This window comes from Gymnoscopelus braueri (assembly GCF_963280865.1).
Source record: "Gymnoscopelus braueri genome assembly, chromosome: 5".
Classification (NCBI taxonomy): domain Eukaryota; kingdom Metazoa; phylum Chordata; class Actinopteri; order Myctophiformes; family Myctophidae; genus Gymnoscopelus; species Gymnoscopelus braueri.
Window position 1 is genome coordinate 35958458 of NC_137606.1, and position 16016 is coordinate 35974473.

The 16016-nt window shown below is 39.5% G+C and overlaps 2 protein-coding genes across 20 annotated transcripts in view; one reads left to right on the forward strand and one right to left on the reverse strand.

The window, feature by feature from the left end:
* Positions 1-11734, forward strand: part of phldb1b (pleckstrin homology-like domain, family B, member 1b) — a 102453-nt gene extending 90719 nt beyond the window's left edge. For all 18 annotated transcript variants that reach the window (XM_080429512.1, XM_080429513.1, XM_080429516.1 and 15 more), the window contains 6 exons: positions 1138-1495; positions 2204-2294; positions 3302-3448; positions 4116-4335; positions 7206-7291; positions 8738-11734. In XM_080429512.1, coding sequence (XP_080285638.1) covers positions 1138-1495; positions 2204-2294; positions 3302-3448; positions 4116-4335; positions 7206-7291; positions 8738-8878 — 1043 coding nt within the window. In that variant the 3' untranslated portion in view covers positions 8879-11734. The remainder of the gene's footprint in view (positions 1-1137; positions 1496-2203; positions 2295-3301; positions 3449-4115; positions 4336-7205; positions 7292-8737) is intronic.
* A 66-nt stretch (positions 11735-11800) lies between these two features.
* Positions 11801-16016, reverse strand: part of LOC308086121 (alpha-2-macroglobulin-P) — a 38225-nt gene continuing 34009 nt past the window's right edge. For both annotated transcript variants that reach the window (XM_080429520.1, XM_080429521.1), the window contains exons 32-36: positions 15002-15092; positions 14243-14311; positions 13973-14078; positions 12408-12449; positions 11801-11940 (exon numbers count right to left, since the gene is read on the reverse strand). In XM_080429520.1, coding sequence (XP_080285646.1) covers positions 11918-11940; positions 12408-12449; positions 13973-14078; positions 14243-14311; positions 15002-15092 — 331 coding nt within the window. In that variant the 3' untranslated portion in view covers positions 11801-11917. The remainder of the gene's footprint in view (positions 11941-12407; positions 12450-13972; positions 14079-14242; positions 14312-15001; positions 15093-16016) is intronic.

Genomic DNA, 16016 nt, shown 5'->3' on the forward strand with positions numbered 1-16016 from the left:
TTGTATGTGTGGTTGCATGAGTTATGTTTCTTGCCTGGTGCTATGGTGCCGATTTGTTGGATGTCCTGTTCTTTTGGTGGCTCTATTGGTTGGAATGCCTACGATGATGCCCTGATGCCAGCATGTGGTGTTTGTATGGCGAGATGTTTCCCCTCAGGACGGAATGGGAGCGGATTTACAAGTTGTCCCCAAACAGCTTCAGGTGTCGCTGTTATTCTTTTGTGTTTTCATTTCTTTGTCCGAATGCGGACAAAAATCTCGGGAGGAGATCTGGACGGCATAAAAGAACGGGTTCTGATTCACTGACTTTCTGCTTAGACGTTAACAAAACGGATACACTCAAGGTTTTATTTCGTTGTCAAAATGCATGCAAATTTCAGATAATGTCTGCATACAAACAAACGTGTGTCATGTGTTTCTTAACCTTGAACTTTATATTTCTCTGTGCAACATTCCACCAGCGCTGTAATGAACTGCTGCTTTTGCTCAGCTGTGGATAAACAATTATTCAAATCGAGTGACATTTAAATTTCACAGTATAGAGCTTGCTTCTCTGAGCTGTTATTTCTGAAAGGCGTGACACTGATCTCCAGGGAGTCACATAAATATCACTGAATTAGAAACTTGAAGCTAATCCAGCTTGAAATTTGTAATAAAAATGCGTATTTTTAACACAATTCTGTAGTAGTGGTCGAGCTAATCGATTTAATCAACTAAAATTTTTTTGCGTGACACTATTGAACGGCAAAGTATCAAATGTGGCAAAAATCAGACTAATTAATTTATTCTATTACAAAAAAATATTTTTCACGTTGATTCGTTGATGTATGAAAACAAAACAAATGCTTCTCGATTAATCAAAAAAGTATTCTATTGAATAATCGCAAAGAAATAGATGATAGTTGCAGCCCTATTCTGTACTGTAAATTGCGCACTTCATGGGAGGAAGTTAGTGTCAGGACCTGGTTTGGTTCCATTTCTGGCCGCACATCTTTCTGTCCAGATCTCCTTTTGACATCGTCCACACTCAGATGAAGACACAATAATCTATATAAAAGCAACAGCAGCATCTGGACCCCGTGGGACTCAATCATACAGACATCACTGACTCCTCCTCTACTCCTCTCTTGACCCCAGGTCAGCAGGTCATAGATGAGCAGCGTCGGCGCTTGGCCGAGCTGAAGCAGAGAGCCGCAGTAGAGGCTCATTGCCAGTGGGAGGCGCTCCGCGGCTCGCAGGCCCACCTCGCTGCTTCCACCGCTGCCTCCTCTTCCTCCTCCTCCTCCCCCCCGTACCCAGGAACCATGACCTATAGCCCTGCACTGAGCCACGCCAGCCACAGCTCCCCCATGGTGCATCACTCCATCCTCCACCACCAGCCTCCGTCAGGGGGGGAGCAGCCCTACGACACCCTGAGCCTGGAGAGCTCTGACAGCATGGATACCAGCATCTCCACCGGCAATAACTCCGCCTGCTCGCCTGACAACATGTCCAGGTGAGGAACAACAGCTCTCTGAACACTCTGCACACCAAGGTTTTAGCTCTGCTGCAGTGACACAGTGATGGTCAAAATAGGACTAGCAACAATATGTGGATTTATCTTCCCTCTTCACTATAATATTTTGGCCATATCTGGTCCATTTTTTAAACTTGACTAATAGTTCTTGCTTTGGATGTAAAATAAGTAATTTTTACATAACATCACAAAAATTATAATTGAAATAAATAAATAAAAAACACCAATAAATCACATTGGTTGATGAGTAATTTTTACCTTGACTGTAACCTTGACCTTTGACCGTTTCGCTCGGGTCTCCTGCGCAAATGCTGCCATTTTACCACTGAGCTATTAGAGCCTGCCTGCTTGCTCAGGGGAGAAATATAATTTGGACCTTCAGGTCACATTTGTGTCAAACCAGAAACAGGATCTAAACGTCCCAATAGAAAAGCAGGGAGACCACCCCAATTGTACAAGTTATATATAGTTGCATTGTACAACATACTCTACCATGCAAAATTGGACAAAATAACATTTTATTCACAAAAGACAGTTTAACCATAAAACTTTAACCATTTCTTCATGACAGTATCTTGATAATTTCTACAAAGTTCTGTTCTCAAGATATTTTGACACACACTCATACACCTTGCCATGTATGCATGTGGGCAGGGTATTGAAGTCAGTTTGTTCTTTGTCCCGCAGTGCCAGTGGAATGGATGCTTTGAAAATTGAGGAGATGGAGAAGATGTTGAGGGAAGCTCATATGGAGAAGGCCAGACTTATAGAATCACGGGTAAGAAAGAACTGAAAGAGGCATTTGACCCAAAATACAGCACACTAGGGCTGCAGCTATCGAATATTTTCTTAGCGATTATTCTATCGATTACTTATTGATTAGTCTCGCGTAGCCAGACAACTATTCCACAATCTCTGAATGCTATATAGAGTCTGGAACTACACCTCCCGAAATCCGAGAGAGGAAACTGGCACTTCCGTTCACGAAAATATATTTTAAAATATCTTTACATTTTATTATTTTATTTCCATTTCTGCTAAGCAGACAAGCTAAATATACTTAGATGATTTGTATTTATATTAGGATACATTTGTGCGACTGTAAAGATGAAACGGAAGTGGGGAGAAGGCTTCACATCCGGTTTATATTCTAATCATGATCAGAGCTTCCGAGTCCCAGACTGTATGACCGGAAACATGAAAATTGTGGGAGGCAACAGTCTGGCCACACAAGACTACTTTTTGATTAATCAAATAACCAAGAAGCACTTATATACATTATTTATGTTTTGTATATAAACTAATTGATGTGAACATTTGTAATTCATTTTTTAAATACTCAGCTAAATCAATTACTGTAGTATGATTAACCACAATACTTTGTCGTACAACAGTGTTGCACAAAAATAGCTAAAATAGCTAAACTCTACAAACTCTTGTAGATCTGCTTTTTCTAAGTTTTCACCTATGATGACGTGCCCAAAATAGGAATGCCAGGTTGAAAGTGGTTTATTTCAAAAATGTCCCACCATATCAATTATTTTAAAATCGATATATACAGTATTTTATTTGTATTTTTATTTTCTATATTGATTAAATATATTAACTGTTACACCCCTACACCACACTGTATGTGAACATCCCGTGTCTCGGGCTTTAGTGTAATTCATTCTACATGAGAGAGCTTCACTGCATTCTGTATTCCAGTATATGAAGTACATATTTCATTGCAATGCCTTGTGCGTGGATAAATAGATGTATTTGTTTTGGACCGTTGCCCTCCAGGAGCGAGAGAGCCATGCCCGCCGTCAGATGCTGGAGGAGGAGAGGAGGAGGAGGGAGGACGCAGAGAGGCGGTTGCACGATGAAACCTCGCACAGGCTGCAGCTGGTGGAGAGAGAGGTGAAGATGAGAGCCAAGAACTTCGCTCAGGTAAACGCACGCACGTGACAAACTTAACGGAGGGAAACAGAATGTGGCGTTCCCGTGTCTAATGTCCTTGCCGTCGGGCAGAAACCTTGTATCTCCTTATTTCAACGTTTTTTTCTCCTACATTTATGCTCTACGACGTCATCATACAAGACCGTCACACAAAAGTAGTGAAAATAGCAGATCTACAAGCTCACAACGCCTGGCGTCGTGAGGCATTGTGAGCTTGTAGATCGACTAATTTCATTATTTCAAATTGTTAGTAAAAAAAACATTTTTTGGACTTATAAGGTTTCCATCCGACCCGAACCCTTCAGTCTGAACCACAGAGCAAAGTGGAATAGACTATTCACTGGGGCCTGTTCTAGTGTCTACAGGTACACACACATACTGTACAAACTGAGTAATAGAAATGGATTTGGCAGGAGTATCATTTCAAGTCAGGGGGCGAACATTCTGAGAAAATAGCAGATCTACAAGCTCACAACATGTGAGCATGTAGATAGTTTCAGTGGAGATTTGGTGTTGAGGGAAAAGAGGGGGCCTAGTATAGTCCCCTGGGGAACTCCTGCCAATTAAGTATATAGGGTTTGTTTAATCATGTGTCAGTTGTGAGTTACAAAGTTGATCTTTAATGACAGCTAATGTTCTCCCTTCGTGGCGTTCCCAGGCTCGTCCCATGACGCGTTACCTTCCCATCCGCAAGGAGGAGTTTGACCTTCGCTCCCATGTGGAGTCATCAGGTCACAGCGTGGATACCTGCTACCACGTCATCCTCACTGAGAAGATGTGTAAAGGATACCTGGTGAAGATGGGAGGGAAGATTAAGTCCTGGAAGAAACGCTGGTTTGTCTTCGATCGCCTCAAGCGGACTTTTTCCTACTATGTTGGTGAGTTTTTATTAACCACTCCAAGCCGCACTCTGTAACTTTCACATCCTACTCGAGATTCGAACCCGAGTCCCCCGTGCAAGTGCTGAAATTCTTACCGCTGAGCTAATAGAGTATGCCTGCTGACTCAGGGGAGAGACTCAGATTTTTTTGCCTTCAGGCAGTATCACTTGTCAGTAGTGGTCATACCATACCACAGGATCTACATTTCTCAATAGAAGAGCAGGAAGACCAAATTGTTGTATCGTATTAACATACTCAACATAGTCAAAATTAAAATGTATTAAAAAAAATAAAAAAAAGTTACATAGTAGCTTTACCTTAAACCCCATTTCAGAGATAGTGAGAATAGACTATCTACAGGGGGCGATCTATTAGCAGAGTGGTTATAGCCTGGTAAACCCTCCCTCCGGAAATCTCATTTGTCATTTATTTAAATCAAATGGAAATGAGATTTTCCGGAGGGAGGGGCTTTACCAGGCTAGAGTGGTTAGGCCACTTACCACATGGGCACTAATGCTTCACAACAAGTCCCTGGTTCGATTCCTGGCCGGCGGGACTATTTGCTGCATGTCACTCCCCTGCTCTCCCTCTGTATTTCCTGTCTCACTCCACTGTGACTATCAAATAAAGGCTAAAAAGCCCCCCCTCCAAAGAAAAAAGCTTTGTGAGCTTGTAGATGTGCTATTCGTTTTTTATATATATTTTGCCTATAATGACATGCCCAAAACTAGGAATGCCAGGTTGAAAGTGGTTCAACTACAACAAATGCAAGGTGGGAAGGTTTATAATAATAATAATAAATAATAATAATAATAAAGTGGCAGAGACGATTCATTTTAGATTGAGATTTCCAATGAATTTAGTTGATGCTGTCAAGAACGACGCACAAGCACACAATTAAGGAATGCTAATCTGTAGTGCTCTGAAAATGTTCCAGTCATCACAGAGACTGAGATAATGAGGGAGTATCACATAGTCTTAAGTATGAGAGTGGAGAATAAGCAGTTGAAGATTGAGATGACCTATGATGCCATCTTGTTCTTTTTTTAGTTGGACATTGAAGCCTTATGCCATCATTTGTCATTTGAGTTTCACGAGTCTTTAACTTTTGAGGCCTGCTATAGAAAACACGTGCTGTACAATTCATTTCAATCTGTGAATAAAATACGTTTTCTTTCTTCTTTTTTTTTTGTTGCAAATGTGGGTTTGGACCGAGTAATACTGTTGGTTAAACATGTCACATAGTCCTCTACCGTGAGAGTTGGGACACATCTGCTCTGTAAGGCCTTTGAAGACTTCAGAAGGGTTTCGTCTTAAATCGGTTTAGGCCATTAAGGCCTGAGGTTCCGATTCTACAAAATGTCTTCTAAATCCTAACAGTTTTCTGAAAAACTCATGTTACTATACCCAGTGGTTCTCAAACTTGTTCATGTCAAGAACCCCCAAAATTATATGCATTTGGTCGCAAACCCCCATCTCAAAATATTTTTGTTCCAGGGATCCCCAGAAGCAAAGATTTGAGTTACAAATGTTCGCTTTAAAAAATGTATATATTCAAATTCACTTTCATTTTTGTAATAAAAAAAAAAAGCAGATCTACAAGCTTGCTATTTTTGAATAGCCCAAAGTATAAAATAATGGTTTAAGTGGTTACACAGATGTGTTCCCGGTCTTAAAGGTTTAAGGCGCACCGGTACAAAGCTATGCAGAGAGAATACTCCGGTGGTCGTTTGTATGCGAGCTGCGCTCTGCGCTCAGAGCGAGCTGATCAGATGCAAGGCTCATCCGTCTCTTGACCTTGAAGAAGACGTAAGCAGATGTGACGAGTCTTCAGTCTTAACCCCTGCTGTTAATTCAGGTTAACGAACCACAACAGCACAAGTTTTTTTCTTGTAATTTAGATGCAATTATAAATTAGTATGCAAATTCTGGGCTGTTTGAATGTTAAAAGAGGTCATTAGGAGATAATGGCTGCGTATTAAAAATGAAACCGTTAATTCCTCGAAATGGTGATTTCCTACATATCTACCTACCAGTCTTTAAGTTGGGTTTGTTGCGAGTGTTTGCGCCTGGAGGAAGAGCGGAGTGCTGTGTTCTGCTCCTCTTCCCCACTGCAGCTCTGCAGGGGCTGATGAAACAAACTGCAATGATTTACAACCCCGGTGTAAGAATGCAGTCAAGTAGGGTCTGAAGCGCAGCGAGAGAGAAAACGGAGAAAACTGCTGCGGTTGTCTTTTTCCAACTCCCGTTATCACGAATGATGAATCTGTGATGATCAAGGATTTTCTTTGAAATGGCCCACAGGCCCATGTTGTTGTGGTTGTCATCGTTGTCATAGGTGACCTGGTGTTGTGCTACGCTGAGCTTTTGAAGTGTGGCTGCATCTATCGATTATTTTCTTAGCGATTATTTGATCGATTACTTCGATTAATGAAATTATCAAGAATTTTTATTTATCAATCAAAGAATTCTACCCGATTTTTTTATAGACTAAATCGATTGGTCTTATTAACCACTTAAGCTTCTTTTTACATGCAAAAATAGCCGATCTACAAGCACACAACATGTGAGCTTGTAGATTGTTAGGTTTTTGCCTATTACATGCCCAAAATAGGGATGCCAGGTTGAAAGTGGTTAACTGTTGCAGGCCTATTAGACTTCATGGTCTATTTAATGTATTCATAAAATGTAGGAAAAAAGAAGGGGAAAAAAGTTGATTTAGTTTAAATTGATTTTTATAATAAATTAAATCAATTAACGGTTGCATCCTTACTACATTGACCTTTTGAAGCCAAGAATAACCCTGTATTATCAGTGATTCCTCCTCTGTCTTACACCAAAGTTTTTTTTCTCCTTCTCCTTTGCAGACAAACACGAGACCAAACTGAAGGGAGTCATCTACTTCCAAGCAATAGAGGAGGTTTACTATGACCATCTCCGCAGCGCCACCAAGGTTCGCTACATTTGAACAAGAAAAATAAATAAAGATTCTTCGTTTATTTCATATTTTATAGTTTTTTTCCATTTGCCACACTCTTTGGTTTCAAACCCCTTTTTTCTTTGGTATTTTCTGTGTTGTCTCTCTCGTCTGTGATCACAGAAGGGCTTTTTCAACTTGAATTTGACCAGTGTATGTATATTGTTTTTCTTCTCCTGATCCCCTTAAAATGCATCCTCTCTCTGGGCCTCATCTACCCCCCCTCCCCCTCACCCCCCAATCTATCCTGAATCCTCTGCGAGCGTGCGTGTCTCTCCATGCCCAAATAATTATGAGCCCCAGAGGAGATGTGTGTCATGAATGATTATGCATGGTTAAGACAGGCATGGTTTTGACTGGCAGGGAGAGAATGTTGAATAGTGAATATGTTAATACCGTTGAATATTTCTCCTCTTCCTCTGCACGGGGTGGATAGGTGTGAGTTACTGTTTGAACCGATAATCTTGCTTGGTTTGTCACTCCGTCCTTCTGTGGCAGTGTGTCCCAAAGTAAACCCATGCAGTGGCCTGGCAGTTGTGTGCTTCTAAACCAAAGTACCAGGACCCACTAATGGGTCATAAGCACGTTCAGACAGGGTCACAGACAAAGAACAACTCTGACAGAGGAATATTGTGTGTGCATATTCTTGTTGTCGTGTTTAGGGTTGCAACTATTGGTTAATTTCTTGGCAATGATACTTTTTTAATCAATGCAAACAAAATGCTAATTGATTTTTTATAATTGATTGAAACGATTATTCTAATTAAGCCCTATTTTATACTTTGTCATACAACAGTGTCAAAATGTTATTTTTGGGGGGGGAAAGAAACGTGATTATTTATTCAAACAGATTTTTTAAATCATCTATTAAATTAGATTAGCTCGATTAACTGTTGCACACCCCTATTTGAGTTCATTACTACTTGAACAAGTGTAGTGTAAAAAAAAAAAGAAAAAAGGACTACCTGCTCTTTACATGACAGACGGATTAACTGTAAACTTTGATGTATTAAATGAGCATCAGTCAAAAGAGGAGATGTTGAAGAAGGGAAAGAGAAAAGCGATTGCATGGTATTGCAGCTCCAGATTAGTGAAGTCTTTGTCATATTTTTTTTAAGTAAGTCTAGTCACATGGTGTATATGAACATTGTATCCTTCTTGGCAAAACTCTTTGCCAAGAAGTTGCTTGTTGTTCTGTCTATGGACTTTTCTGCCTCAGTGTTGCCAAAACAGCTTCCCCCGAGTGACTCCCAGATAGGTGCACGTGCATACATACAGTAGTGCATACACGCGCGTGCGTGCGTGTGTGCGTGCGTGCGTGCGTGTGCGTGAGTCTAGCCCCTGTAACAGAGATGGAAGTAAAAGTCCCATGAATCGTAACAAGGTTTTGATGTCTGAATGTCCTTGTCATTTCTCTCCTAGAGTCCCAACCCAAATCTTACCTTCTGTGTGAAGACACATGACAGGCTGTACTACATGGTGGCTCCATCGCCAGAGGCCATGAGGATATGGATGGATGTCATCGTGACGGGAGCAGAGGGTTACACGCAGTTCCTCAACTAAAAAGAAACACACACACAATGCTGCTGTGGCGAGGTGAACACCAGGGTGGTTCTTCCATGTTGGAATCTATTAGGCCATCTCGTCACCAGTCACCCCCCACCACCGCCACCACAGGGAAAATAAGGCCTTTTTTATGTTACCTTTGTTCAGACATCTTTTTTATTTCTTATCTCTTATCTTGCCTTTCCGATGTAGTTTTTTTTCACTCCCGTGTTTTCTACTTGATTTTGTTTGGATTGAAAAGGGAGCCCTTGGAGGACATAAGACATGTACAGTATACTGTACGCACACAAACACACACACACACCCTTCTGCATGTAAACCAAAATATCAACCTGTTCAAGACTCGTCTTTCTATATTGCCAAATGGAGGTATGCTTTTCTTTCAGTTCTTTAAATCCTTCTGTATTTTAGTTACTTCCTTTTTTTTCCTACACATTTTAGAGAAAATTGCCAAAATGACATTACACCTATGTGTTTTCTATGACAGTGGCTTATTACCTGCTGCGTTCCCAGTGTATTTATGTCCAGTTTTGATATAAATTTCAAAAACTAGTCAGCAATCAAAAAGGTTGTTTTAAAAAAAATATGCTTTGAAATGTATAACAGAGGATAAAGATCAGTAAGTGATCGGGGATGTTCTGCAACAATAGACATTATTTATGTGGGGCAAATACTGTTATTGATTAAAGCTACCTGTTGTGCTTTAGCCAAGTGAGGACTCCTCAAGGTGAAAACCTTTGTTCTAGTCTGTCTAGAACAGCCTTGTACTCTGAACTAAGCCCTAGGGCTTGATACAGTACAATGTCCTGTATCACGGCCTTAGGGCTTAGTTACCTTTCATTTATTTTTTTTATATTGTGTACTGAGTACACAACATCTAAAGATAAATAAAAGGTAACTCACTACTACAGTTTGACCCAGATTTCAGCAAGTTTATTTTGAATTATTTTTGGACAGCAGCTCAGGAGTTCCCATCCTCTGCGGTTTCCATATTTCCAGCCAATTTGTGAACGTAGTGAACATCTCACGGCTTGTCTTAAGCCTGATTTATACTTGAGTGTTGGTGTTGCGCACACCCATGTACAATTAAGTATAACTCAGGCTTTATACTGTTCACATTGCCAACAACACCTGAAGGTGTACAACACATATCCATGTGTGTGCATATCATACAAAGACAAAAGTAGTCTGTTTGCCAAGTCCTGCGTCTGAAGCGATCTCCATTTTGAGAGCTGCCAATTATCACTGCCAGCCTGTATCACCAACAGCTAGTGGGCGCTAGACCAGACTATTCCACATCTATTAAGTACCATACGTACATGACCAGTGTTGTCACATGGATAAATGCAATTCAGATCTGTGCCTTGATTTAAATGTTTGTTACCTTGTATGGAATCTAACAGAGACTCTCTGGACTGTGTATATGATTTTAATTTCTATTGTCAGAACATTGATATGTGGATTTGCATGCACAGGAATCTACACTGTAGTAGATGGAAGGGAAGTGGTGTCATTTACTGGTAGAAATACTAAAGGCTAAATTTGTACTTTATTGCACGACCCTTTCGGCAAATGCCGCTCGATAACGATTCTGTATCGTCGAGTGGCGCGAAACGTCGTGCAACAAGTTATTACATTTTCCTTGAGTCTTGTACACACTGGGGGATCTGTGACACTGTGGTTATGTGATGAATTATATATTCGTTCAATTATCAAGAGCCACAATACTGGCAAACAAAAATCACCAAGCATTTTCATTTTTCTGAAAAGGAAATTGGTTTGTTCACGTCTCAACTCCCAGTGTGACACGAGGCCTGAATGCATGAGGACGTCTCGTTAGCTTGAAGACATTCTGGTTCTCGTGGGGTTAGCTAGCCTGGTGTCAACATTGTAAAGCCTAGATGTTGACGGTGTAAAATCGATCCAGTCTTATTGAGGGGACAAGACTACATTGTGATGTCTATTTTTATTAAGAGCATGTGGAACGGTTTTAGTTTCATGTGTTTAATGTTAGGTGAGTAAATGACCCGTCTTAATTTATGGTTATGGTGCCTGCAATAGTGAGCAATGATGTTTTAAGCAGATTTTAAAAGACTGGTGAAAAGACCTTAATATATATTTCCTCCTTGCCTTGAACCCCCCCCCCCACCCCACCCCACCCCTGCACTGTTAAGTGTGCAAACCAAACTATTCAGCAGTGGCAAGGTTGTTAAATTGCGTCTGAGGATGGTAGATGGAATATAGACTAAATATCTGTGTTGAAAAGAAACTAAATACTGTTTTAAAAAAAAAAAGTATGCTTGGATGGAAAAAGCTCATTAGTGAAATGAGACAGTATTGTATGAAAATAAATTGTATTTGTACTTTTTTTTTTGTCATTTTAGAAATTTTATTGTCAAGAGTCAATCACATTTGGGTTTTATGGTCATGGTACAGCAGAACACAGATATTCACTTTGCCACACAGAAACAGATCCTCTATCTCTCATACACAACCACACGTGCACTCACACACAAACACTCATACAAAAACACACAAAAACAGTTAAATCTCGGACCATGTTGTGTTAACGGTACCCTGTATGTTACATGGCACTTTCATGTATGGCGAATATGGATTTTTGTCAAATCTATTAAAAATCACAACTGTTATAGAGCACTGCCTACAATTCTTGAATTAACAAACATGGACCCTGCAGAATATTAATGCAATTTCCAGTCACCGGGCTGACACTTGATTTCTAGTACACAGATCTTTAACAATGAAATGCTATTGTTATCAACAGGTCATATTTGGGTCTATGATAAGTTTTCCATGCGACAGCTACATTTATTTTATATTAAAAAAAAAGAATCATATTTAAAAGCTCACAAAAAGTAAAACCTCACAAAATGTAAAACCTCAAAGGGTAAAAATCTTTGACCCTACAGTTAAAAAATAAAGATGTTGGAATGCGACTGAAATAAAAAATCCTCCAGGAGCTCTGTGAACCGTCTCCCAAACAAGTCTCTGGTCCAATGAGAGGTAAGCAGGATGTTACAGCTCATTGGCGGTGTCACCTGTAAAATACCAGTTTATTAGTTTCAAGTCATTTTGTATGCCTACTATTTAAATTCCTCTTAAGCCTAGTTCAGACCAACAATTCACAACGAGACAAAACCATTTTAAGCCCTTCCCTTTGAAATCATGTACTAAATGGATGGTGATGTCATGGATGGCTGAGTTATTGCTGCTCCCATCTACATCCATGCTTCCTGTCTCACCTGCAGCGCTGCATTATTCAAAGTAAATGAGAACAGTCCAAATATCCAGTGGCTTTTTACAGCTTTTAAAATCACTAAAGATAAAGGTCCTTAACACATTGGAAGTGTGATGAATATGTCACACGAAAATAAATTGCTTTGCTCTATCGCCACTTAGAATTTGTGTGGATGTACACATGATACAAAACAGCAGTTTTAATAAGAATTAAAAGCCCAAAATAAAAACTCCCTGTGTGTAAGTTACAATGGTGTGGTGAACTTACTCTCAGCACATGAGGAGGTATAATCAGTGACTGCCTCGTCACCTGTAAACAATGGAGAACATCAGAAACATTTTTTTTTCTCCCAAAATAGAGACGACAGGGTTAGAGTATTTAACATCTCCTTAGTATTGTGTTGGAAGTGGTAAATAGTTACTAGTGAAAGGACTTTGACATGACGCTAAATAGTGGGGCAGCTAGCTAACCTATCGTTCAGTTTTTGATACAAGCACCTTTGCAAAGTAAATATTCGCACATCCACTTAGCTCAGCTGCAGGTGTGTTGGGCAGTATTCAAATGACCCCAAATGAAGAAAAATCCTGCACAGAACAATAATCCTGCACTCCTTGCTCAGCAGCATCAGCTTTATTCAAACACTGATGTTTCGGTTCCTCTGGACCTTCATCAAGAATGAATTTAGTATGCATCTCATGTACTATTTAGTAGCTACTAAGCATTCGGACATACTAAATGTAATTTGGTATACTAAATAGTATAGTATGCGATTTCAAATGCAGCTCTGAATGTAGTATGCATCATACAGTACATACTATTTAGTAGCTACTAAGCTTTCGGGCATACTAAGAAGTAATTTGGCATAGTATGTTAGTATGCAATTTCGGACAAGCCCATGGTCTTCTTGCACAATATACAAAATGGTTGCGTGAATGGTGGTTACGCTACCTTGACAGTTCAGTTAGTTGACTTGACTGACATTATTCACCAAATGAATTATTATATTCAAATGGTGATCCATTTCTTTCAATGACTATTAAATAGTTCTAATGTGCTCAACTAGCTGATAGGGTGTTTTACATTGATAATGTAATAATAAGTAGCTTTAAAAAAGCTGAAATTATAGCAAGTTTAATTATTTGGTGCAAAGTTTTTCGGTTACACTAATTGTCATTTTTGCCATCGTTCCTCCATTGCCATATTCTATCAATATTGAAATTAAACCAGAAAATGTATACTACTGTAGGCCCTCAAAAAGAATAAAGAATGCAATTAGCTTTTAAATTTAACTAAACCATATGGACAAAAAATGTTTTGGCCAATACAGTCTCTCTGCAATCTCTTTGCTGTCAAGGACAAGCAGGTATTCACTCTCCTCTTTGAATGGATCGCCCAGTTCTCCATTACAATGAGCAGACATCTTTCCTAAATGCTTTCTGCACATTTGCTGTCTGGTAATGGTGCTTTTATTTTATTTAGGTTATTACATTATGAGTTGCTATGAATGATACTGACCATGATACTGACATGATATTGGACATGATACTGATCATGATACTGGCTTGATTTTGACTATGATTTAGACAAATTTGGTGCTTTGTATAAAAAAAAATCACAATTGCTCTATGTTGTGCTATGCCGCCCCATTAAAAGATTTAAAGAAAGCTAAGACTAAAACTGAATGATAAATTAAATTAGAATAACCTTTATTTGTATACAGTAGCCCTTTGTAAGAGTTACTGTATACCTTGCATAAATCAAATCTGAGTCCATAAATGGAATATAAAACATTTGAATAGAATAGAATGAGAGCAGAGTGATGTGATTCTTACTTGTCTGGTAGTAATCATAAACCTTGACAACAGCAGGCATCAGGTTCCTGACGGGCACATCCTCTTCTAGAGTCACTGCGTAGGTCTTCATCTCATCCTTCTTCAGCTACAACCAACCAGGAGCATTATTCAACTCACTTGTTTCACTCCACCAATCACACATTCACTCACTAGGGCTACACTATGTCATGTGTTACTGTATATTGCAATAATAGATTCCAGTTTTTTTCTTCTTTCTTATTTATCATTGTATTGTGTTTGTGTACCTACCCCATCCAGGTAGATGTTGATATGTCCTTCCTCTACTTCGACACGTTTCACTAAACGCTTTTTCTTCAACTACAGTATATAGAAAACACAGAGGACACAGTGGGTTGAAGAGTGACTTAGGGCAGGTACACACTGCAGGATATTTGGTCCGATTATGCTGTCGGTGACCTTTTTTGGCGCTCGCCGACAAAACCCCCCGATCTGACGAGGTTTTGGTCGCTGAGTGTGAAAGGCTCTGCGAGAGGATGCGGCCACGATAATTACGCTCGGCGATGGCTTCCCGACCGTTTTCAAATATCTACCAGGTTAGATATTCGGCTATGTCGCAGACTGGACATAAGACAATATCATACAGTATGAAAGGAGCTGAGACCACTTTGCGAGCAGATCCGCCCCACAGCCAATGAGAGCACATTACAGTCACCGTGTCTGTAGGGGAGTTTCACTGGATCTCCACAACAAACAGTCCCAACCGCAATATTACTATATTACCGTCCATTAAGTTAAACATTATAAAACAAAATGAGAGGGGGGGCTGTGTTTATATGAGAGGAATTGCACACACAGAGAGAGAGAGAGAGAGAGACAGAGACACAGAGACACAGAGACACAGAGAGACAGAGAGACAGAGAGAGAGAGAGTAGTGTCTGTCTGTGTAAACAGGGTTGCCAGCCTGACGTTTCTTCCAGTTAAGTTTTTTTTGCCACTGTCGCAAAAATTGTCGGGTCTCTGCTCTATATGTTGTCTCGATCATCTCACCAGTGTTATGGAGGTCTCCTCCACAATGTATCCTGACAACAGCTTCATGTTGATTATAACCATGTTGGTCTCCTCCCGTCTGCCCTGGTATCTGCTCACATGTTTTAATCAAAGCAAACATTTATTGGGTTCATCTACAGCAGTGGTTCTCAACCTTGAGGCCCACTTGAAAATCTCAAAAGCCTTTGCGCCGCCCCCCCCCCCCCCCCCCCCCCCACACATCAGGCCACTTAACACGGCAGCCACTGAGCTGGCTGCGTTAAGTGGTCAGATGGGTGGGCCACATGCATTTTCAGAGCATGTTTATTTTAATGATCAATCTATGAATTGTGTTCCGGCTTGGATCAATGGAAGTAATGTAGTTAGTTCCCATTTTTAAAAAAAATTCAGGGTCTTAGAGCAGAAATGCCATGAAATTGGTTCTACGTTATTATTACGGGGTTTAGTTTTTTTTTATTATGTCGTATCATCATCAAAATCGTAGTCTTTTGGCAATTATTTGGGGGGCCGCTTGCAATATCCTCACGGCCCACAAGTGGGCCCCGGCCCACAGGTTGAGAAACAGTGATGTACAGTAGTTGACCTTTTCTCGATGCAAGTCTAGTGTTTTTAACCCATTAAGACCGGGAACGCATCCGTGTCATTTAAAGATTTCTTTGGCTATTCAAAAATAGCAGATATACATCTTGTAGATATATATAATCAATATGTTTTAAAGCGATTTTTTTTAAAATACATATATATATTATTTATATATATATATATATATATATATATATATATATATATATATATATATATATATATATATATATATATATATATATATATATATATATATATATATATATATATATATATATATATATATATATATTTAATATATATATATATATATATATATATATATATATTTAATATATATATATATATATATAATCAATATGTTTTAAAGCGATTTTTTTACTCCGATCTGTGCTTCTGGGGGTCCCTGGAACTACACATTTTAAGATGG